This window comes from Euphorbia lathyris, chromosome 9 (genome assembly GCF_963576675.1).
Source record: "Euphorbia lathyris chromosome 9, ddEupLath1.1, whole genome shotgun sequence".
Lineage (NCBI taxonomy): Eukaryota > Viridiplantae > Streptophyta > Magnoliopsida > Malpighiales > Euphorbiaceae > Euphorbia > Euphorbia lathyris.
The window spans coordinates 47828445-47851553 of NC_088918.1; the positions used below are offsets into that span (position 1 = coordinate 47828445).

General features: G+C 36.9%; 1 protein-coding gene across 2 annotated transcripts; it reads left to right on the plus strand.

The window, feature by feature from the left end:
- Positions 1-9200: 9200 nt before the first annotated feature.
- Positions 9201-21322, plus strand: LOC136206010 (E3 ubiquitin-protein ligase APD2). Of its 2 annotated transcripts, XM_065996903.1 has the most exons (11): positions 9201-9408; positions 9483-9784; positions 9918-10024; positions 10101-10223; positions 10338-10431; positions 11555-11629; positions 11709-11791; positions 13162-13308; positions 13951-14023; positions 14096-14447; positions 21042-21322. In XM_065996903.1, exons 2-11 carry the CDS (start codon positions 9484-9486, stop codon positions 21115-21117), a joined length of 1431 nt encoding a protein of 476 aa, XP_065852975.1. In that variant the 5' UTR covers positions 9201-9408; position 9483; the 3' UTR covers positions 21118-21322. The 2 variants fall into 2 exon arrangements, with proteins under 2 accessions (XP_065852975.1, XP_065852976.1); XM_065996904.1 differs by lacking the exon at positions 9483-9784.
- The last annotated feature ends 1787 nt before the right edge of the window (positions 21323-23109 follow it).

Consider the following 23109-nt stretch of genomic DNA (forward strand, 5'->3'; position numbering starts at 1 on the left):
ATTAATACTGATTGTTTCGTATAAAAACTAAATCTAAATGTATATAAATGGGGGGTGAATGATTGTTGGGTTGATTATCTTGAGACGAACTCCGTAAAGTTGAATTATAATTAAAATGTGTTACTCTTATCTGACAAAAATACCGGTCAAGGGACATCCGCAGGCTCGACAATTATTTCCTTTTTGATCATTGAAAGTGCGAAAATATCATAATTAACATAACCCGAGTTGGTTATAGTCGTTCCTTATTCATTCCCGACCTAACCCTTCCTTAATTGTAAAGCAAATCCTAGAGCGCCTAAAGATAAGCCCCTATTCGACAAACAGTTCTAGCTTAGCGCTTAGAATTTAATTTGTCGAAAGCATTAGGAATTAGAAGGATCCAACCTAAGTTAACCGAATTCTTAGCGATTCCGATTCAAACCAAATTACATATTCATACGCTTAATAATAGTTAGGATTTCAGATGATTATAAATCCTATAGCCTAACGTTGTTTCAATGAATGAGAAAACCGAAGTCCGGCCGAACTAAAGACTAAACTTTCATTGAAGGTCTGATTTTATAGATTGATAAACATGTAAACGGATCATAAAATTAGATTACTGTAATTAAGAATGACAATCTCACAATCGGAAATAATACTAGCCTTTGATTAATCCCTTAACCGATAAAGGAAATTAGCTACTCATAGTCATGAATTGACTATGATAGCTTACAAAAGTAAAAATGATTAACGTAAAAATGAAACGAGAAATTGTGCTAAAAGCTTACAAAAGCCCTAACAAGGAAAATGAAACTATTAATTCAAAAGTATCTTCCCAAAAGCAATGATGGGTTTCTTTTATAGTTTTAATTCAAGAATCTTCAATCTTTTGAGTTCCTTCCTTGATTTCAGGGATTTCCTTCGTTCAAAACATGTTGTTGAAACTGTGGAGATAAGTTAGTTTCTGATTCTGCTGACTTGGCGATCTGAATAAGTCGACCCTCTTAGTCTTGGGCAAGACTAAGCCAGTTACGTCCGCAAAGCTGAACCTTGAGTGAAAAAGGTCCAAAAACAGCCTTCCAAGCCTTCTTTTCTCCAATTTGATCCCTGAAATCACTTATGCAACAAAACAAGTGAAAAGGTCCTAAAACGACACAATTAAGAATGGAATATTCACAAAAAGAACATAATAAACTTGTCGTTTTAATAAGATATGGTTTCATAACTATATATAAAGGCAACCTCTTTTAAGAACTAAATAAGTCTAATAAAAGGAAATCCCTAAGTTTGTTTAAAGTGATTATAAAGTGTTCATACAAGCATGAAGTCAGACGAAACTTTATAATAAACTAATAAACTTAAAACTACCCCAAGTCAAGTAATATGTTTAGAAATAGGATTGGCATATCACTGTTGAGACTTGCATGTAATAATGTCTTCTGTCGAGACAGAAAGCTGATCTCACAAGCTTCAGATATGCAAATATCTGGACTGTTACATGGATCCAATGAAAGGGAGTTCATTAGGATTAGGGACCCGACTTGAGATAACAGGATGGGTAGATTTATCCTTGTCACCTGTTCATCTCATTGGTATTAATAGGTATAAGTAATCCTCAGACTCAAAGGAATGTTAATTAGTGATTCTGGATTATGGAATGTGATGCTTTGATCCTTTTGTAACACGATCCATAACAGAGATGACTCTGGGGTGTGAACGGAAGACGTTGGGTATCATAGGAAGTAATTGCAGGATAGTTATACATTGGATTGAGCATTTGTCACTCCCGATAAATGGGAGATACGTCCAAGGATCGCTTATGGAAGACTTGACTCTAAATCCTTGCAAGGTGATAGCTTAATACTTGAAATCCAGATTTCACTTAACCTATCTAATTGGAGTTAAATCGGCCTGTACAAGTAAAACGAAAGTCTCGCTATATGTGACTTGAAATTATCCATAGTCATAAGATTCAGTTCAATGATGTAGTTGATAAAGGATCGAATTATACTGTAACTAATACGGAAAGGTCAATGACAGAATCAACCTGTCTTCTTATAGCTCTGGGGGAATGTTTCGGATTTGCTAATCACATTTCGCGTACTCATTCCGTTATACAAAGATTAAATATAATTCTGAGAAAATTAATTTAATAGTTGCATACGGCTAGAAGCAATAAGAACCTAATGGGTCACACATAAGACTTGGAGCCCAAAAGAGAAACAAATGTTAATTAATTGATGGAAGCCCAACTGAGTCCACTAAGGCCCAGTAAGCAAGGGGGCGATTTTTATGTATAAATTACATAAAGAAATTAATTTGATTTTAAGCAATCCTAATTAGATTATGATTGTGAATTAAATTAATTAAATGATAAATAAGTTAGGAGGTTTAATGAGATTAAATTGCTCCTATTATTATCCTAAAAGGTTATTATTATTATCTTTATATTTAGATATAATTATAGATAATAAATAAGAATTATATTCCGAATTAAATTCTTATTCAGTAACCTAATTCTATCTAACTAGGGTTTAGATACAAGAGAGTATATATACCCCCCTATGTGTAAATTTCGGCCAACACAGTGTCTACCGAAGAGAAGAATTTCGACCACCCTTGTTGAGGACGAGATTATTCACCGCTTCCTTCTGTTTCAATTGATTATCAATCTCTTTCTCTATTCCTTGATCTTGTGTCGATTAATTAGAGGCAATCTATTCTTGATTGCTTTCATACGGTTGAATTCTAACTTGGTTTTGAATTGTGTTTTTGTCTTGTGCTCGGGAACTCGAAGTAAGAGTTGTGGGCACTTCGATTGCAACGGTAGATAGAACATCAAAAGGTATTTCCTTCTATCCCTCTTTATATGAAAACGATTAACGGATCTTGGGTTAATGGAAAAAGGGTTAAAATTTTTATATTTCCGCTGCCAAACGTTTGCCTATTTTCCTTCAGTGGTATTAGAGCCTGCGTTAAATCTGTTATTTCATATATGAAAATTAAGAAGTTTTTTAATCAGATTGAATGAATATTTATAGTTAGGTTAATTAACGAAACTGTTTTGATTAATTGATTCTAAAGATAAATAAGTTTTAATTAATTGTTAATTAAAATAGATTATGCATATGTTCCTAATTATTATGGTTGATAATCATTATGACAAAACTATTAGTTTTATAGTTAGATTGATAAAAGTTAGTTTTATTAAATCTAAAGATAAAACGGAAAATCTTTAATAAGTTTTCTTATTTTCTGAAAATCGTTTTAAAATCGTTTTAAAACCAATATATATATCGTGCGATTGCTGCCTCGTGGCAGCAATCGCACAACGTCTGGCCGCTGGTGCCGCGAAGCAGCGACGGACCAGACGCGTGGCTGCTGCCAAACGGTAGCAGCCATGTGTTCGGGGCCCGGCCGGAACATGTATATTTTAAAACTGTTTTAAAATATGGTTTTTAAATATAGTTATATATATATGTTTTAGAAATTAATAGTTTTCTGTTTTGATTATCGAATAAAAGAATTTATTTAAAAGTTTGTTTTACCTATTTGTAAATCAAAAGTATTAAATAAATTGAAATCAAAATAATTGGGACATGCATAAATAAAGTTTTGTATAGTTGTATTAATCTAAAAGGTTAATATAGAAGATACGAAACTGCTAGAATTAAAATTGGATGAAAGTTAATTTGATGAGTTAATGTGATTAACCTAAATATTACATAAGTATTTTATGTAATCAACCAATTAAATTTATTTAATTGAGTCTATGTATGTTTGGAGTTATGGACATATTTGGACCCTCTATTTAGTCCTTTGGCATTTTTGAAATAGGGCCTGCGAGTCCTGCCTTTCTACTATCTATTGTAATTTCTCCTCTCATCTAATTCCCTTCAAGTTAATTGAAGTTTTCTTTAGTAGTATAGAAATTAATATGTAATTTCAAGGCGCCATAGAGAAGACGGAGGACCTAAAGAGAAATATGTAATAGTTAGTATTTCCCTAGGTTTGGCCCTTTTATTCCGTCTCTGGCTCGACGGAATAATTTAGATAATATGTCCATAACACCAATGTATGTGTCTGATGTATGCTAAAGCAAATCAAGACTAAGTTAGATTATGAGACTTAAAATAAAAATCCCTCACTAAATAAAAATCCCTCACTAATAGAAATAGGATTGACATATCACTGTTGAGACTTGCATGTAATAATGTCTTCTGTCGAGACAGAAAGCTGATCTCACAAGCTTCAGATATGCAGATATCTAGACAGTTACATGGATCCAATGAAAGGGGGTTCATTAGGATTGGGGACCCGACTTGAGATAACAGGATGGGTAGATTTATCCTTGTCACCTGTTCATCTCATTGGTATTAATAGGTATAAGTAATCCTCAGACTCAAAGGAATGTTAATTAGTGATTCTGGATTATGGAATGTGATGCTTTGATCCTGTTGTAACACGATCCATAACAGAGATTACTCTGGGGTGTGAATGACAGACGTTGGGTATCATAGGAAGTAATGGCAGGATAGTTATACATTGAATTGAGCATTTGTCACTCCCGATAAATAGGAGATACGTCCAAGGATCGTTTGTGGAAGACTTGACTCTAAATCCTTGCAAGGTGATAGCTTAAGACTTGAAATACAGATTTCACTTAACCTATCTAATTGGAGTTAACTCGGCCTGTACAAGTAAAACGAACGTCTCGCTATATGTGACTTGACATTATCCATAGTCATAAGATTCAGTTTAAGGATGTAGTTGATAAAGGATCGAATTATACTGTAACTAATACGGAAAGGTCAACGACAGAATCAACCTGTCTTCTTATAGCTCTGGGGGAATGTTTCGGATTTGCTAATCACATTTCGCGTACTCATTCCGTTATGCAAAGATTAAATATAATTCTGAGAAAATTAATTTAATAGTTGTATACGGCTAGAAGCAATAAGAACCTAATGGGTCACACATAAGACTTGGAGCCCAAAAGAGAAACAAATGTTAATTAATTGATGGAAGCCCAACTGAGTCCACTAAGGCCCAATAAGCAGGGGGGCGATTTTTATGTATAAATTACATAAAGAAATTAATTTGATTTTAAGCAATCCTAATTAGATTATGATTGTGAATTAAATTAATTAAAGGATAAATAAGTTAGTAGGTTTAATGAGATTAAATTGCTCCTATTATTATCCTAAAAGGTTATTATTATTATCTTTATATTTAGATATAATTATAGATAATAAATAAGAATTATATTCCGAATTAAATTCTTATTCAGTAACCTAATTCTATCTAACTAGGGTTTAGATACAAGAGAGTATATATACCACCCTATGTGTAAATTTCGGCCAACACAGTGTCTACCAAAGAGAAGAATTTCGACCCCCTTGTTGAGGACGAGATTATTCACCGCTTCCTTCCGTTTCAATTGATTATCAATCTCTTTCTCTATTCCTTGATCTTGTGTCGATTAATTAGAGGCAATCTATTATTGATTGCTTTCATACGATTGAATTCTAACTTGGTTTTGAATTGTGTTTTTGTCTTGTGCTCGGGAACTCGAAGTAAGAGTTGTGGGCATTTCGATTGCAACGGTAGATAGAACATCAAAAGGTATTTCCTTATATCCCTCTTTATATGAAATAACGATTAACGGATCTTGGGTTAATGGAAAAGGGTTAAAATTTTTATATTTCCGCTGCCAAACGTTTGCCTATTTTCCTTCAGTTTGTCGCAGAGGAAATTAAACAGGCAGTGTTTAGCATGCATCCAGACAAAAGCCCAGGGCCTGATGGCTTCAACCCAAGTTTCTACCAACAATTCTGGGAGATAGTCGGACCGTCGGTTACGATGGCTTGTCTAGATTGGTTAAATTTAGGTCAGTTACCCGATAATATACATGAAACTACTCTTGTGCTCATTCCAAAAAAATCCAAACCTGAGCTAGTCACCGATCTTAGGCCAATAACACTATACAACGTTATCTACAAGATTGTATCCAAAGTTATTGCTAATTGGTTGAAACAAGTGATGCCATTGGTTATTTCACATAATCAGAGTGCTTTCATTTCAGGTCGGTTAATCACTAATAATGTAATGCTCGCCTTCGAGGTAAACCACTACTTGCACAGGAAAACACAAGGGAAGAAGGGATACGTGTCTCTGAAGCTAGACATGTCTAAAGCCTATGATAGGGTCGAGTGGAGTTTTTTGGAGGGGATGATGCGCAAACTAGGGTTTGGAGAGAGATTCATTTCGTTAGTTATCCAGTGCGTATCAAAAGCAAACTACTTCATTGTCAATGGTAGACACAAGATTGGTCCGATTACCCCACAGCATGGTCTCTGATAAGGGGATCCTATCTCACCGTATTTGTTCTTATTGTGCACAGAAGGCCTTTCTGCAATGCTTGTTAATATGGAAGAGAGAGGGAAACTCCATGGATGTCGAATAGCCAAGTCAGCACCCCCCATATCGCACCTCTTCTTTGCAGATGATAGTTATCTGTTCTTTCAGGCCACTACGGAAGAGACAAGTACCATTAAAGAGTGCCTCCGGTTCTATGAATTAGCATCTGGGCAGAAAATAAACTTTGAGAAATCATCGATGTCCTTTAGTAGAAACTGTGCTTGGTTTGCCCTCTCTGATCGGTAGGAGTAAAGCTCATGTCTTTCAATTTTTAACAGAAGCGATTTAGAAAAGAGTTAAAAGTTGGAAGGCCAGGTTCCTTTCAAGGTCAGGCAAAGAGGTGCTGATTAAGTCAGTCCTTCAATCCTTACCATCTTATGTCATGGGGTTGTTCTTGATGCCACGACTGTTATGTGCTGAATTAGAGAGAATGATTAACTCATTCTAGTGGGGTACAACGGGACATCAGGCTAGAGGTATCCGATGGAAATCCTGGGAAAGGTTGTGTATACCTAAGAAGTTTGGAGGTATGGGGTTCAGAAAGCTCTACGAGTTCAATTTAGCTCTTATAGCTAAGCAAGGGTGGCAGATCATGGCTAATCCAAGCTCGCTAGTGGCAAGAGTATATAAGGCAAGGTACTTTCCACACTGTGATTTTTTGGAAGCGCAGATTGGAAACAACCCGAGCTACATCTGGAGGAGTGTACTGGCTTCACGGGATGTGATCACTAGGGGACTGCGACGTGCGATCGGACACGGAGAAGATACGTTGGTGTGGAAGTCGCCTTGGCTTCATGCACCAAACCCGTGCGTCGAGAGCCCTTGTCCCCTAGGATTGGAATTGATGACGATTAACCAACTGCGATACCTGGGGTCGAACCAATGGGATGATGATTTATTACGGGACATGTTCAACGAGAGGGACAAAAGGCTGATTATACAGATTTCGATTTTTATCAGCCTGAATCCCGACCGATGGTACTGGTGTCACGAAAAGGACAAGATTTTCACTGTAAAATCTGGGTATATTCAGGCCGTTGGCGAGCTTCAGGCTATAGGTGACCGATCAGCCCCACATTGGGCATTCATCTGGAATTTACAAGTCCCACCAAAGGTTAAAAACCTCATTTGGAGAGTGACAGCTAACTGCCTTCCCTCGATGCAGAATCTGCAAGCTCGCTATGTGCCGGTTGACGAGGTGTGTCCGAGATGCAAAATGGCCCCGTAATCCCCTTTCCATTCGCTGACCGGGTGTGTAAAGGCGAAGGAAGTGTGGCATTTCTCCTTGCTGGGCGACGCTAGCTTTGTGTGCCCCAACTTTGCAAGTTTCTAGACGTATGTTGCAGCTATGTCCAATAGTTGAGTTGGTGAACAAGTTGCGGTCCTTTGCTGGGCGATCTGGAACGCTCGGAACTCGCTGGTCTGGCAGCAGCAACACGAACAAGCAGGGGCCGTGTTTAGCAGAGCAACGGCTTACCTTTCCAGATGGAGGCACGCTCGCGGTTTTGGTTCATCACAACCAGAGGTACCGATACCCCCTGCCGTTTGGTCTCCGCCGAGGAGAGGTCAGTTGAAGGTTAATGTTGATGCTACAGTTTTTGAGAGTGAGCAGCTAGTGGGTGTTGGAATGGTGGCACGGGACAGCGAAGGAAGATTCGTTGCAGGATGGAATGGTAGTACAAATTGCCCCATGAACGCGCTGCTAGCAGAAGCTCTAGCTTGCAGAGAGGCTCTCGAGTGGATACAGGAGCAGGGATGGACCAACGTAGTGATTGAAACAGACTGCGAACGTCATTGCACATACCCTTACACGAGCAGTGTGTTCCTCGTCTGAACCAAAGAGTTGGGAGTCTTAGGCCTTGATTGGATGAGGGGTTTGGGAGGGTTAGTAAGGGAAGGGTTTGGGAGGGTTTGTGGAAACCCTTGTTTGGAGGAAATAAATTTAGGAGGGTAAGGGTTTTGAAGGGTTTGGCAAGGGTTTGATTTGTGTAGTTTTGTTTCAATTTTCAAACCAACCAATTTGGAGGGTTTAGAAGGGTTACAATTTTTATTTCCATTATTACCCTTGTTAAAGTTAACTAATACCAAATTAAACATTTGCTTTATTTAGTGAAGTGAAGTCAATGTCTCAAGAAACTAATACTTCATAAAATTCTTATTACTGTGTCTAAATGCATTATTTGTATCGAGATGAGAAGAATTATGTTCAATTTGTGTTATATTAAATGGTTTAATCAGTAGCATCCATTAGATCATCTGCTGCATATCATTATTCTGCTTCTATCTCATGTTCAAGATTCAAGTCTCAAATTTTGTTGCAGATTTGGGCATGTTTATATAACAAAAAACATGAGATTTCGAAGTTCAATTATTGAAGCATCCTCTTAGCTAATTTGAGTTACAGTTGCTACAAGATTAAAAAACCACCATAACCCGAGATAATAAAAGTAATAAACCCATGGATAATTGATTTAGATATGTAATTAAAAACAATTGTAAGTAATATGATTTAATTACATGGAAAGTACCTAATATACATAATTAATTGAGTGAGACATTTTAGTCCTTTTATAATATTTCATTTCCTTACAAACCCTTCATTCCAAACAAGGTAAATGTACAAACCTTTATAAACCCTTACCATCCAACCAAACAAGGGTAAGGTTAGTGCTTACCTTCCCCTTCCCCTTCCTCTCCCTTCCTTTCCATTATTTACCCTCTCAAACCTCCCATCCAATTAAAGCCTTAGTGCCTTCCTATTTGATGATTAATAAAAGTTTATTTGCTCTTAAAAAAAAAAAGAAAAGTTACAGCCACTATAATGGACAACTGACTCCCTATGAAGTAACATCCATTAGGATGCTCTAAGAAATAGAAAAAGAACGGTGAAATAACGGCACATTGCCTCTCAACTACCGTTCTCCAGCAACTCGGAAGACTGACTGGTGCTGACTTCCTCTCCAATCTCCATGGCCTCTTCCTCTTCTCCTCAGAAAACCCAAGGTATATACACTTCTTTATCATTTCTTCTTTCCATCTCCAACCAACTCTTATCTTTCTTTCTCTATTCTATTTAGGATGGCACATACTTCTTCTTCATCGTCGTCTTCTGGTCCAATTAATACGGACTCTCCTACTTCGCCTTTTCCTTCCTCTTCCACCAATAGAGACTCTTCTGCCGCTGCCTCTTCCTCTGCTTCTCCCTTTTCTGAAGACGAGGGCCATCCTGATACTAATCAGCATCCGTTTGGAGTGTCGGAGACGGATCAGCAACACATTGGGTTTTTTCGAGGGAATATGATTTTCGTAGATGATGTATCGGCTATTAGAGATGACACCTGGTCTTGTGTCATTGTCGTACTTACCTTTTGGTTCTTCAGTTAGTTTATTCTCATTTCCAACTGTGCATTTTGAGATTGGTTAATTTGCGGAATTTTTATCACTCAGAGTTGAATGCGCTTTTTATTTTTAGAATTGTAATCTTGATTTTTTTTTTTAAAAAAAAATTGCAGTCTCAATGACTCTAATTTTGGGAGTTTATGGTGCTGTAAGTGTGACGATAGGACCCAATTCTTCAGTTCTTATTCAACCTAATCCCTTATTTGTGCAGTCTATAAAGGTAAAATTACCTTGTCGTTTGTAGTGGTTTTGGTCTTTTGTTATGATTTTCAGTAATTTGAATAGGTTCTCACTAGGTGCAAGAGTTGGACAGCAATCCCGGGCTTGTGCTGTATGGACTTTATAAAACTCCTTCACTTAATGTTGTGAAACCCTGGTCCAAATTTCTTAATACCTCTGTTCCAGCCGATTCTCACAAGGCAAGTTAATTGCTTTCCTAATGTTGTTCCCTATATGTCAAACTCAATTCTGCTTTTGATATGTTCATGGATATTCTAAATTAAGATTTATAATATGTTTTTTTTCCCTTTCAGGAATGGACATATTTCATGAATGAGGGGTCTGAAATAAATATTTCATACAGTGTGAGCCCTCCAGGCTCCTCTCTTTTTATAATAGTTGCCCAAGGTACATATAGAAACATATGTTTAACTTCTTTCCTTTCTTTATCTCTCCCCTAGAGTACAAGTGCATACAAAATTCTTAAAACATGCCAAGACTTGAAAGGATGTAAAAAGAAAAAGAAGTATCAGGAGCTCAGAAATCGAATCCCTTGCTTTCTTTTATTTTTTGCATTAAATTTTTATGTGGATATCAATATATACTGCTTTAGTTCTCACTAAAGCATGTTATCTATGGGAATTGAATTCCTTGCAGTTTGCTTAGTCTGAATGCGTCTTGGATTTTATTGGATATATATCAGTGTGGCTTCCAAGGGTAACAATAGAATCCTTAACAAATAGTATCAAAATGTGAAGGCAATTTTCAGCAAATCTTGAATGCTTCAAAGTTCTATTTCTTATAATGACTGATGTTGCTTTTGTTGGAAAACTGGTTCTTGCAGTCACAAACATAGTGTAGACAATGGAGTGATAGAAGTGAAGCTAATAATGGAAATCAGGCTACTAATTTCCTTTTGTTTCACCTTGGATAAGGATTTTTATAATTTTAATAGCTTCTTAATCATTTCCCATACTTAAAATGTTGCGAAATCTATTCATGAATTTTGATGTTCATTTTCACAGAGACTCAGTTTTATTTTAAGGATATGAAGAAATTGAACATGCAAAATCTGTTGGTTATGTTACAAAATTAATGAATATTGGATTGACAAGCAGGTTCTCCATATAGACTAAATGGCACAATAATTTCCTTAATCTATGGACAAATTGATATGTTTAGACTCAATTAACAAATGACTATAAACTCATATAAAAGCTACTCATGGTTTACTGTAGAAAAGTAATCAGTTTTTTTTTTTTAATTCATGTATTCAGCTCTACATTTGGTCTCATTGTCAGTAAATTAAGGAAATCAAGTTTCATATTTACATGTTTTAAGATTACGTTACTTCCATTAATTCTGTGTAACTCTATGCATATAATTTTTATATTGTACGAACAGTTCTAACATACTGTGAAAACTATGCATACTATCCATTCTTTAACATTATATGATCAAATTATGAAATTCACATCATATTTTGCTTTTTTATTTAACTTTTTTGATAATATCCTGAAGTGTGTTGCAGGGAGTGAAGGTCTTTCGCAATGGCTTGAAGACCCAACATATCCAAACACCACTTTATCATGGAACGTGGTTCATGGTAGGATAGATGTTGAAAAGAAAGAAATTTAACGTTTGCTATTTTTATTATTAATGGACAAGTAATTGCTTCTGTACAGGAAGTGGCGTGGTCCAACAGAAGATATCGAAATCTTCAAATTACTATGTTGCAGTAGGCAACTTGAACACAGAGGACGCAAAGGTAACACTGCAAAAAGTTACCTTTATTGTTCATGCTGGTTATCCAATCCAATCTTCAATTGTGATAATCATCTGGTTGACATTGCTTTAGGGCTCTTCTTTTGTGCAGAAAGAACTGCAAACTAGATCATTTTTGGCCTTTGTAACCAGCATGCATTTTTTGCAATATTCTCAATTTTTCAGGGAGACACACTATCTCATCATGTTTTTGTTTCTATAGGAACTTTTGTCAACAACAAAGGGTCATCCACTATTTGTTGATTATAGTTGTTATGAGGCCTACATATGTATTTTTATATTGGAGTGTGATTCAAGTAGGTTTTGAATGATGGCCCCTTAGCCACAATACTCCAATCATATCTGATTTTTCTTTTTATTACTTCCATTTTCTAGATGTCCAGTGGCTCTAGAGTAGAAACTTCCGTGCTTATCATTTGTATCTATGATCAAGTTTATTTGGATATTAGTCTTATTGCAGCATGAAGAGCATGTGAAGAATATGCCATTGAATTTCTAGCATAAATATGATGGCAATATGCCAGTGCTTGCTCATGTGAGAAGCATGTTTGATACAGCACGTCATAATTATGGTCCTTGAAGCTGCCAACTTAGGAAGAGAGATTCATTGACAACAGGAAGATATCTTCATACAAATCAATACCAATTTATTTAAAAATCAAATTTCAATTTCCATATAAAAAGATTTTTCCTGGATATTAAGACTTAACAGATGATGCAAACCTTGTGGTTACTGAAGTTCTTCCCTGATAGAATTCTATGTAAACCTTAAAATAGAATTTAAGATGTGGGACATGCAAGAGTTGGATTCTCAGAATATCAGCTTTAAGCTCAGTGTTTAGGTCTTGTTTTTGTTAGAACTGATATTGAACAGAAAAAGAACATGTGGCATCCATTGATCATTATTGCAGGTTTCATCTGCACATGAATGTTTTGCCTATTTTTTATGTGCATTCCTACAGCTTATTTTCTACCTGATAAGAAAGGACATTAAAAGGTGAATGGTTGATTTCAGCATTTGAGGATTTATCTTGTTTGCCACATGTAGCACCAAGTTTAAATTTCAATTCTCATCTTCAATGTTATAAACAAATGCCGAACTTTCTACTAACTCTCATTTTCTGAGGTCAGTGATTTAAGACTAGAAGAACACAATATTTTGGGAGACATTTTTAAATGATGTAATTCAATCTTGTAAATATGATGTGTAACTTGAGATATATCTAGTACTTGGATAATTTATCAAGACCAACTGTACAACTTTTCTTCTACTTTTTACTTGATTATCAAAATATTTGTCATTTTTTTCCTTTCTGGTTGCACTTTTAATTGAGATTGCTATTATTTGTACAGGTGCAGTTGAACCTCAATGTAAATGCTCTGTTGTATAATACAAACGAAGCTTATTACAAATGTACATTCACCAATGGCATATGTAGTTTGAGCGTTTTATTTCCTAATGGAAATTCCGTTGTCCTAACCTCTCCTGGGTCAGAAGATGTAAGTCTGTTATTTCTGAACATGTTTGCTCGGCTCGACCTTTTATGGATTCTGATGGGTTAAATGTATCGTTGGTCACTAAATTTTCATAGTTGTTTCAAAATGGTCACTTAACTTTAATTTGTCTCAATAAAATCATTCAACTTTGAATTTTATCTCAATTAAGTCACTCTCGCTCCTTCAAGAGCAAAAGGACACCGGAAAAGTGACCATTTTGAGACAATCATCAAAGTTCAGTGACCAATGGTGCATTTCATCCGGATTCTGATATAAGGGCTATTGTATAAATTGAGAAAATAAAAATTACAAAATAGAAGATGGAAAAGGTCATGTAAACATATAATATAAATGAAGATGTCCCTCTCCATAGTCTATTTTTGAAGGAATTCCATGTAGCATACTCTTATTTATTTCTGTTGGAGTTTCCCTTTGGAAAGGAATCTTCTAGTAATCAATTAGTTGTGCCATTGGTTCAATTTTAACCTACTCCTAGTCAAGATGTTTCAAATTTGTTAGTATGCCCAATGGTGAATTTAACAGAACTTCACCAGATGTACAATTAAACTATAATCTCAGTAATTCAAGTTAATATAAAACTTAACTCTTGAACTATATTCATTTTTTTTTTCTTATACGCTTCAGGAATCAACCAGTGATGAGTGGTATATCAAAGTGTCCTATGGACCACGATGGGCAACATATATTGTTGGCATAGGTACATCTCAATTTCTTTAGTAAACTTTTTTGACATGTGGATATCCTATATTTACATGTTTTGGCCATGCAGCTACAATGACTGTGCTTATGCTGGGGGCATTCAACTTCTTGAACAAAGTTCGATTTATGCGTGATGAAGAAACTGGAGTTCGGTATGTCGAGGGGGAGCCTGAAAGAGCTCCTCTGCTTTCGTATAAAGATGATGATCTCTCAAGTTGGGGCTCTTCTTATGATTCAGTCTCAAATGACGATGAGGATCTTGAGAATTTTTTGGTATCAAATTCTTTGGAAGGAAAGTCATCAAGGGACAGCGAAAATGGCAATAACACCCGGCGTCTCTGTGCAATTTGCTTTGACGCTCCAAGGGATTGCTTTTTCCTCCCATGTGGGCATTGTGTTGCTTGTTTTGAATGTGGAACAAGGTAATTAACCATTTCCCCTCATCACAAACTTTTTATGTCATTTTACTCTTTAAGCAGCTACCTTCTTGGCTGGCAAAATTCTTTGAGCATTAACACAAGCAACAAAATTATAATACAAGTTACAGCAAACATTTACTATAAATTTATTGGCTTTTGGCAATCCCAATTTCTTCGCTCTTACAGTAATTATCTAAGAAGTGAAAGAAACCTTTTCAATTGGAGTTAATTGTTCAGTTGATTATGTGATAGAGAACGGGCTAACAGGGCCATTGTTTTGAATCCTAATAAGGACAAGCCCAAAATGTGGAGAGTGTACACAAGGAGAGGCAAGGGTAATGCAGGACAAATTGGTAATTAATTTTAGGGCAGATTGGTAATTAGTTTCAGGAGTTAGTTATTTGAGAATGATGAGCTATAAAGGTAGCAGGAGGTATAAGAGTGTGTGAGGGGGGGATCTGTTTGGGGATTGGAAATATTGTTATTGTTGTTTGGCTGCCTAAGTGCAGAGGCTCTACCATTTTGGTTGAGAAGGGACTGAGGTTTACTCAATCCATTTATCTTCCTATATTTATTTAATATACTTGTTCTCTATCTATCCATATCAATGAATATCAGTATTTGCTGATCTGTGTGAGCCTTTTTGGTGTGATATTAGTTCTTACTTGTTGTGAGGTTTTGTAATTGAATTCTCTATCAAATTGGTCCAACCTGCCGGATCTGCTGAGATGGGAAAACCTTCCGATGGAACACTTCAGGCAAAGATAGAGACTCATGATGAGATGTTTGAGGCCATGGAAACTTAGCTGCATGATCTTGGCCATTCTGTCTCTTCCATTCAACAGACCATGACTTTGGAAGGCCAACGCAATTCTGACTATGATGCGAAGTATGACTCGATGCAACAGGATATGCACGAATTGCATATTTTGCTAACAAGGGTAGTGAAGTAGTTGGGCAAATGTTCGGTGGGAGAAAAGGAAGGCGACTCCAAAGCTTTTGGGAACAGTGAACCGGCTGTGACTCAAATGGAAACATTGTGATTCTCAGGGGCGTTTTCTCATCAAGGCTCACCTCAGGGTCAGACACACCCTCCACTGTCATCAGAAATGCGTTTTGTGATGCGGCCCAATCATTTTCCAGATTTCAATTTCCCCTCTAAAAGGTGAAATTACCTGCATTCTCCAGCCAGGATCCCCGTGGTTGGATTACAAAAGTAGAATTGTATTTCAACGGTAACAAAATTCCTCCCACTGCTGCTTATCTAACGCTCAGATGGGCGACAATCCAATGGTTCTCCATCCTTCTCAGTTCTAAATCGAAAATTCAATGGGACCAATTTAAGGTTGAACTTATGAGCAAAATCAGCAGCGTCACCATGTACAATGCCTAAGAGTAGTTGGCCGCACTGCAGCAAACATGTATGATTTCAGAAGACATTAATGCTTTTGAACTCATCATCGCCTCTCAATTAAATCCAAGATTATTTGGGACTATTTATCAATGGGTTGAGGAAGTAGATAAAGGCTGGGTACTTATTATGCGTCCAGCCACTAGAGTGGATACAATGAGAATGGCCAGGGATGTGGAATCATCCAATATGGCGCCTGCGATGACGATCACAAATCCAAGAACTATGGTTCCTTACTGAAATGGCAAGGCTCAGAGGAGATCATATGGGCACGTGGTACCCTAAATCCTCCACTTATGGGTACCACTATGGCTGTGAGAGGCGGGTTGGGCCTTACCCAAAAGCCTTTGGGTATCCATTACTTCTACATTTACAGATTGTAAATCCCTACCTGTTCCTCCCAAACCTCTTATTCGATCTTCACATGATTGACAAATTAGTATACGCGAGATGGAATATAGCCCTCAACACTGATGTATAGAGGGTAGTCTCCGCCTCATAGTTAATGAAAAAGTGGAACCGGAAGATGAAGACCCAGAGCAATTTGTCAATGCTCCAAAACCGAAAGTAGAGGAAGGAGAGTGTCGTTTGCTAGAATTGGGCAATCTTGACATGATTTTAGGCATGACCTGGTTACGATCTTTAGAGGTTGTGACCCATGACTGAGATTCAAAGTGGATGAAATTTACTCATAATAGGTAGCTTGTGGAACTATAGGGGTTGAGTGACCTTGAGCCCCCTCAAGCATCTTTAACACCCTATCACATGGCTCATCACAAGGTTTTTTCAAAGCTCAAGCTATGAGTCCTTCTGGCGTATCTTTAATCCAAGAACACGAGGTGGCAGCCGCCCTCAACCAGTTTGATGGGGGTATTCCAGGATTCTCAAGGTCTACCTCCTTATTGTCAACATGATCATTCTATTAACCTCAAGTTAGGGGAAGGTCCAACATGATCTGCTAGAGGAAGTTTACACGTGATGATTATGGAAAGTTAGCACGTCCACTTACGGAGCTGATTAAGAAGAACAATTTTCAGTGGACTCCTCAAACTCAATTAGCTTTCACTACTCTCCAAGATAAGCTGAGTTCTGTTCCCATGTTGGCCTTATCCAATTTCTCTCAACCTTTTTTTTTATTGAATGTGATACCTCAGGTACTAGCATCGGGGCTAGTTTACTCCAACAGAACATGCCAGTCGCCTACTTCAGCAAAGCTCTGCTGATCACACTTCAGCTAAGTCCACATATGAGAAGGAATTAATGGTCCTTGTCCTAGCAATTCGACATTGGTGGCCTTACTTACTGGGACATCGCTTTGCTGTGGATACGAACCATAAAAGCCTTCTCCATTTTCTTAACCAACGCATCACTAAGGTTGATCAACAAAATTGGTTGGTGAAGCTGATGGGGTATCAATTTGATATTTTTTACAAGCCCAAATCACATAACGGAGTCGTTGATGCGTTGTCTCGACAACATGAAGGGGCGGAATGTGTGGCCTTGATTTCTACTCCTATGTGGCCGCATGGAAAGCAATTACTGGCTGAAAGTCAGATTGATACTCATTTACAGTGATCCTCAAATCAAACCCGACTACTATGTTAAAAATGGTGTTTTATACCATAAAGGCAGATTAGTGATCCCAACAACATCCCAATGGATCCGGGTCCTCCTTAGTGAATTTCACAGTACTCCAATGGGGGGCACTCTGGGTACAGGTGAATTGCAGCCACTTTTTATTGGATGGAGATGGTAAAGATACCATTCAATTTGTCCAAAACCATGACACATGCCAACGTTACAAGACTTTCTCTCTCGTTCTCAGTGGTTTATTACAGCCCCTTCCGATATCGGATATAGTTTGGGACGAGATTTCTATGGATTGTGTCACTGATCTCCCTAAATCTCGTGGTTTTGAGGCTGTTATGGTTTTGGTCGACCAATTGTCCAAATATAGTTTGTGGCTCTTCGCCATCCTATATAGCTCATACCTATGTTGCCTTGACACGGATACAGATACGGTTTCTGACACAGATACGGACATGGGAAACGTCATTTCTATAAAACATATGACATAGAAACATGGGGGAAACGTGTAAATATTAAAAATATTGGGTCACATTTATAAATATTAAAAATATATTTTTATATTTGAGATTAGAAGTTTGCAAAACACTGGGAAATTTGAATTTGCAAGACAGAAAGAAATTAGAACAAACCAGAGAAAGAAATTAGAACAGATCAAACAAAGAGATCTTATTTTGTGATGGCTTAAAGCACTATTTGGTCCCTAGTCTATCCAAAATTTTGTCATTTAGCCCCTGACCTATTATTTGGTCACATTTGGCCCCTGACCTATTATTTCCATATAATATGGAAAAAAAAACTTTAAGAAATATCACGTTTCAAGTTTAAGTGTCAAAATATCATTACTTATCAATGAGATAACGATTCCATTAAGTATCCACACAAATTGGGTGAAATTTTACCAAATGGGATAGGTCAATGGCCAAATGTGACCAAATAATAGGTTAGGGGCCAAATGACACAATTTTGTATAGACCAGGGGCCAAACAATGCTTTAAGCCTTTTGTGATTTATGAAGAAGTTTACTCCAGCATATTTATAGAGATTGAGAAGTTCGAGAGTCAGTTTCGTTCCTATTAGGAGTCACATCACATACCTTTCTACAACTGCTCTCTGTCCTTTGGTCTACCTGCAACTGCTTTCTGTTTCTCTCTGTTCTTTTGACTCGCATTGCATCCCTCTCTACAACTGCTCTATGTCCTTTGGTCTATCTCAGATGTTATATGTGCTGCACATATAAATTCTTTAAAGATGTTATTCTTACTCCTTTTTCCCTTCAAATAAAGATAGACTATCTGCAATTGCTCTCTGTTTGTCTCTGTTTTTTTTTTTCTCTGAAACGAACAGCAATCCCTTTGTCAAGGAAACGCGTTTCCCAGACGGATTCATGTATCCAAGTTTCGAATATTACGGAAATGGCCCCGAAACATATTGCACCCGTTTCTAGATGTTTCCATATTGGAACCATGTCGGAAACGTGAAACGCCCGGACATTCATGTTTCCGTGCTTCATTCCCGATCCTCCTTAGTGAATTTCATAATACTCCAATGGGGGCACTCAGGGTACTATCGCAACTGCTTGGGATAGACATTTCTGTAGAGTTGTATTCAAAATGGACTCGCTTGTGGTTGTGGATTTGGTGAAGAATGGTAAGGATCATAGGCATAGTTTCTTTTGGCTGATTGATGAGTGTCAAAGATTGTTAAGACATGATTGGGAAGAGGTTAGGTTGATTCATGTTCTCCGCGAAGGTAACCGTGCCGCGGACTGGATGGCGAATTACGCAGGAAGTTTACCCCTGGGTCTTCACGAGTGTGAGGTGCCCCCTGCAGTAGCTTGTTTTTTTGTTGTGCTCCGGGGTTTCGTCCCCTCCATTATTGCAGCGTGTTTTTATTTGGTGGGGATGAAAAGACAATCAAGGAATTTGTCCAAAACCGTGACACATGCCAATGTTCCAAGACTTCCTCTCTCACTCTCGGTGGCCTATTATAGCCCCTTCCAATACCAGACATAGTTTGGGACAAAATTTCTATAGATTGTGTCACTGATCTGCCTAAATCTTGGGGCTTTGAGGATGTTATGGTTTTGGTCGACTGCTTGTCCAAATATAGCCATTTTTGTGGTTCTTCGCCATCTGTATACAACTCATCCAATAGCAAAGGTGTTTGTTAGCGATCATGATCCACTTTTTTCTCAGTAAATTTTGGCAAGAAATCTTCAAATTTCAAGGCACCAGCCTCTGATTCAGTTCTACCTACCATCTGGAGACGTTGGCCAAATTGAGGTAATCAATAGCTACCTGGAATCTTACCTCCTCTACTTTGCTGCTGAGTAGCCAAAATCTTGGAGTCATTGGTTGGCATGGGCACAGTATTGGTATAATACTTCACACCACAGTTCTGTGGGTAGCACTTCAAATATACCCCCTGTGAAGTCAAAGTCGAAGCACTAGCCCGTGAATTACTAGACAAGGATGAAGCCCTTTGTCAATTAAAGCATCACCTATGGCATTCTCAACAACAGATGAAACTTTCTTCTGACAGAAAACAGAGGGTGGTTGAATTTGAGGTTGGTGACAGCCGCATTTTTTCCTAAGCTCTCGCCCCTGTTTTTATGGTTCTTATCAGATTTCAGAATACGTTGGCAGCGTGGCTTATAAATTACAGCTTCCCCCACCATCAAAATCCATTCCGTCTTTCATGTGTCCTTGCTTAAGCGTGCTCTCAGCCACAAGCAATATGTTGTCCCTTCTCTTCCCTCGGAGCTGGACGTTGACAGTTCTGATGTTTTTCTTCCCGAAGCAATTTTTGCCAAACGAGTTGTCCAAAAGCATGGGGACACCATTTCCCAATGGCTAATTTAGTGGAAGAACAAACCGGTTGATGGCGCTAGGTGGGAAGATAGTTCACCGCTAGAGCAGAATTTCCAACCATTAGTCTTGATAGAGAACAGACTAACAAGGCCATTGTTTTGAATCCTAATCAGGAGAGCCCCAAAGTGTGGAGAGGCAAGAGTAATGCAGCGCAGATTGGTAATTAGTTTCAGGAGTAAGTTATTTAAGAATGATGAGCTGTAAAGGTAGCAGGAGGTATAAGAGTGTGTGAGAGGGGACTGTTTGGGGATTGGAAATATTGTTCTTAGTTTGGTTGAGAAGGGGACTGAGATTTAGTCAATCCATTTATCTTTTTGTATTTACTTAATCTACTCTCTAACAATCCATATCAATGTGCTGATCTGTGTGAGCTAGTGTGGTGTGGTATTAGTTATTACTTGTTGTGAGGTTTTGTTTTTGAATTCTCTATCAATTATGTATGTTTGTAGAACAACTGTATTTCAGAATGACTATGTAGTAAAGTAGGGAAGTAATTTTACACAGTTGAGATGAATTTGAACGAACACAATTGTACTTTTTGAGCTTCTTGATCCAGTTTGTAGTGTTTTTGTTTCATCAACAACATGGCATTGCTGAACCAGTTTAATGTAAAATGCAAGTACATATAACTATGAATTTTTTTTTTTTTTTTAAATTTATTAATGACTTGATGTGAAATTGTCCCAAACTTGTGTATGATGATGCATTGTGAATTTTGGTTTGCAGGATAGTGGAGGCTGCTGGTACTTGTCCTGTATGTGGTAGGAATATGAAGAAGGTTAGAAAGATTTTTACAGTTTAAATGAACATGAAGCACAGCCTATAGCTGATCAATCTGGTCTGGGAGAGGAGAATAGTCTTGTATGTAAAAGTTATTGTACTATACAAATTTTGTCCTTTCTTTTCTTTCTTTTCTTATGGGATGCACTCAATAATTGATCTTTTCATTTGTTTTATTGAATTCTTTAGAGCATCAAAGCATATATAGTTTGTTTATTTTATGTACATATTATATAACTAACAATTAACAAGGAAAAAATTCCTGTTTTTAGATTATTTACATGTCATGTCATCAAACAAAATATTGATATGTCAATCATTTTGAAGGCTTTAAGATTATTCTGCATTTTGTCATTTATAATAATAAATGAAAATGTAAAAGGTATTTTTATTCCTATTTTGTTAAACACGGCCATAAACATAAACATAAATGAAAAGGTGCCTCTCTACCATGAAGAGCATGGTAGAACATCGTTGAGTCAGCTACAACCATTAATGCATCTAATGGACCAGGCAATCAACTAACCATTTGTATCGTGAATAATATATAATAGGTCTTTGGCATAAGACAGAAAGTGTTTGACTTTAGCCATTCCAATTTTGATTACTGACATTCTCAAAAAAAAAAAACAAAACAAAAAAAACATGAAGCATCGTTGCCCATCAATTTCTTATACCCACTCCTTATATGGATGAGTCCGACGATAATGAGTGAGTGGAATCTGAAACCTCTTTTCTTAGAATTATCCTAACCTAACTTTAGTTTTTTGTACCCATATTCTAATGTTATGTTTCTTCAAACTCATAACATGTAAAATGGAATGTCCAATAACATATAAGATCATGTTTTTCCAAATAAAATTTTCTAGTCACTATCGGAGTCACCACTTATCGAGTTTCCATTTTTTGCTACACTTTTGTGGAATAGATGGATCATAGAAACATTTGACAAACTTGATAGGGCCAAATATCGGGGATATAGTCGCGACCTGGACTACAATCAGGAGAAATAATAATTGCATGCGAAAGTACAAGAATGGATTCGCAAAATTACATACAAATGGGGTATCCTCCGGAGGGAAACATCAAGCACCCCAATACACTCGAAACTAGCTGGCATTCTAGTTAACATCTCTAAGCATTATTAGGTATCCCATTATACATTTTATAGGTTTGTGTAAGACAATGCGGTTTTGGTTTTGAAAACCATATCAATTAATATGTCAACTTTAATAATATAAAACTTATCGATCCGTTTATTAGTTCCTATTAAATAAAAAAAGGCAAATAATAGAAATCATAAACAAATAATATAAATTAACAAATTCCTAAAACACACGAGACTAAAAATAAAATTAAAACAGAGAATTGAATAACATTTACAACTAAATACTTGCATTTCCAGGCCATCTTATCCATGGTCTAAGCTACCGTGGCTCACCATTTTAGTCAATTTACAACAAAATATACAAAATTACAACACAAACATGTATTAAACGAGCTAAAATGTCATAAAGCGACTAAAAAGGCAAAACAAAACCATTCTAGACGCAACAATAACATATATGCGGTAATAATAGCGTAGATGCGGTTGTGTATGCAAACACGATTCTTTACACATCAAGGACATTATATTGTTTTTTTAATGTCCAAAAACACAAAACCCCAAAAACTGGGTAATATTAACAATAAATTACAACAAGTGTGTTAAATGACAAATAAATAAATTAATCAACAGAAAATCAAAAGATTAATTAACAGGGACTAAAATGAATAAAATAAAAAGTTATGAACTCACAGAATTCAAACAATCAAAGCGTGATTTAACTCACTAAGGCCCGTTTACATATGATTCATCGTTTGGGGACTAATAATACTAACGGGTAGTGCTATCGGTTTGCTAATTAAAATAAAACTAAAATTGAAGGATGAAACTCAAAGGAAATAGACGTTTAGCTATCGGGCAAACCATCCGCTATATGGAATAACCGATGTTATTCCATCAAGTGACTTG

Coding starts and splice junctions, on each gene's coding strand:
- LOC136206010 (XM_065996903.1), top strand. CDS start 9,484: ATGGCACATACTTCTTCTTCATCGTCGTCTTCTGGTCCAATTAATACG. Junction 9,785..9,917: donor ACTTACCTTTTGGTTCTTCA/GTTAGTTTATTC, acceptor AAAAAATTGCAG/TCTCAATGACTCTAATTTTG. Junction 10,432..11,554: donor TTTTATAATAGTTGCCCAAG/GTACATATAGAA, acceptor AGTGTGTTGCAG/GGAGTGAAGGTCTTTCGCAA.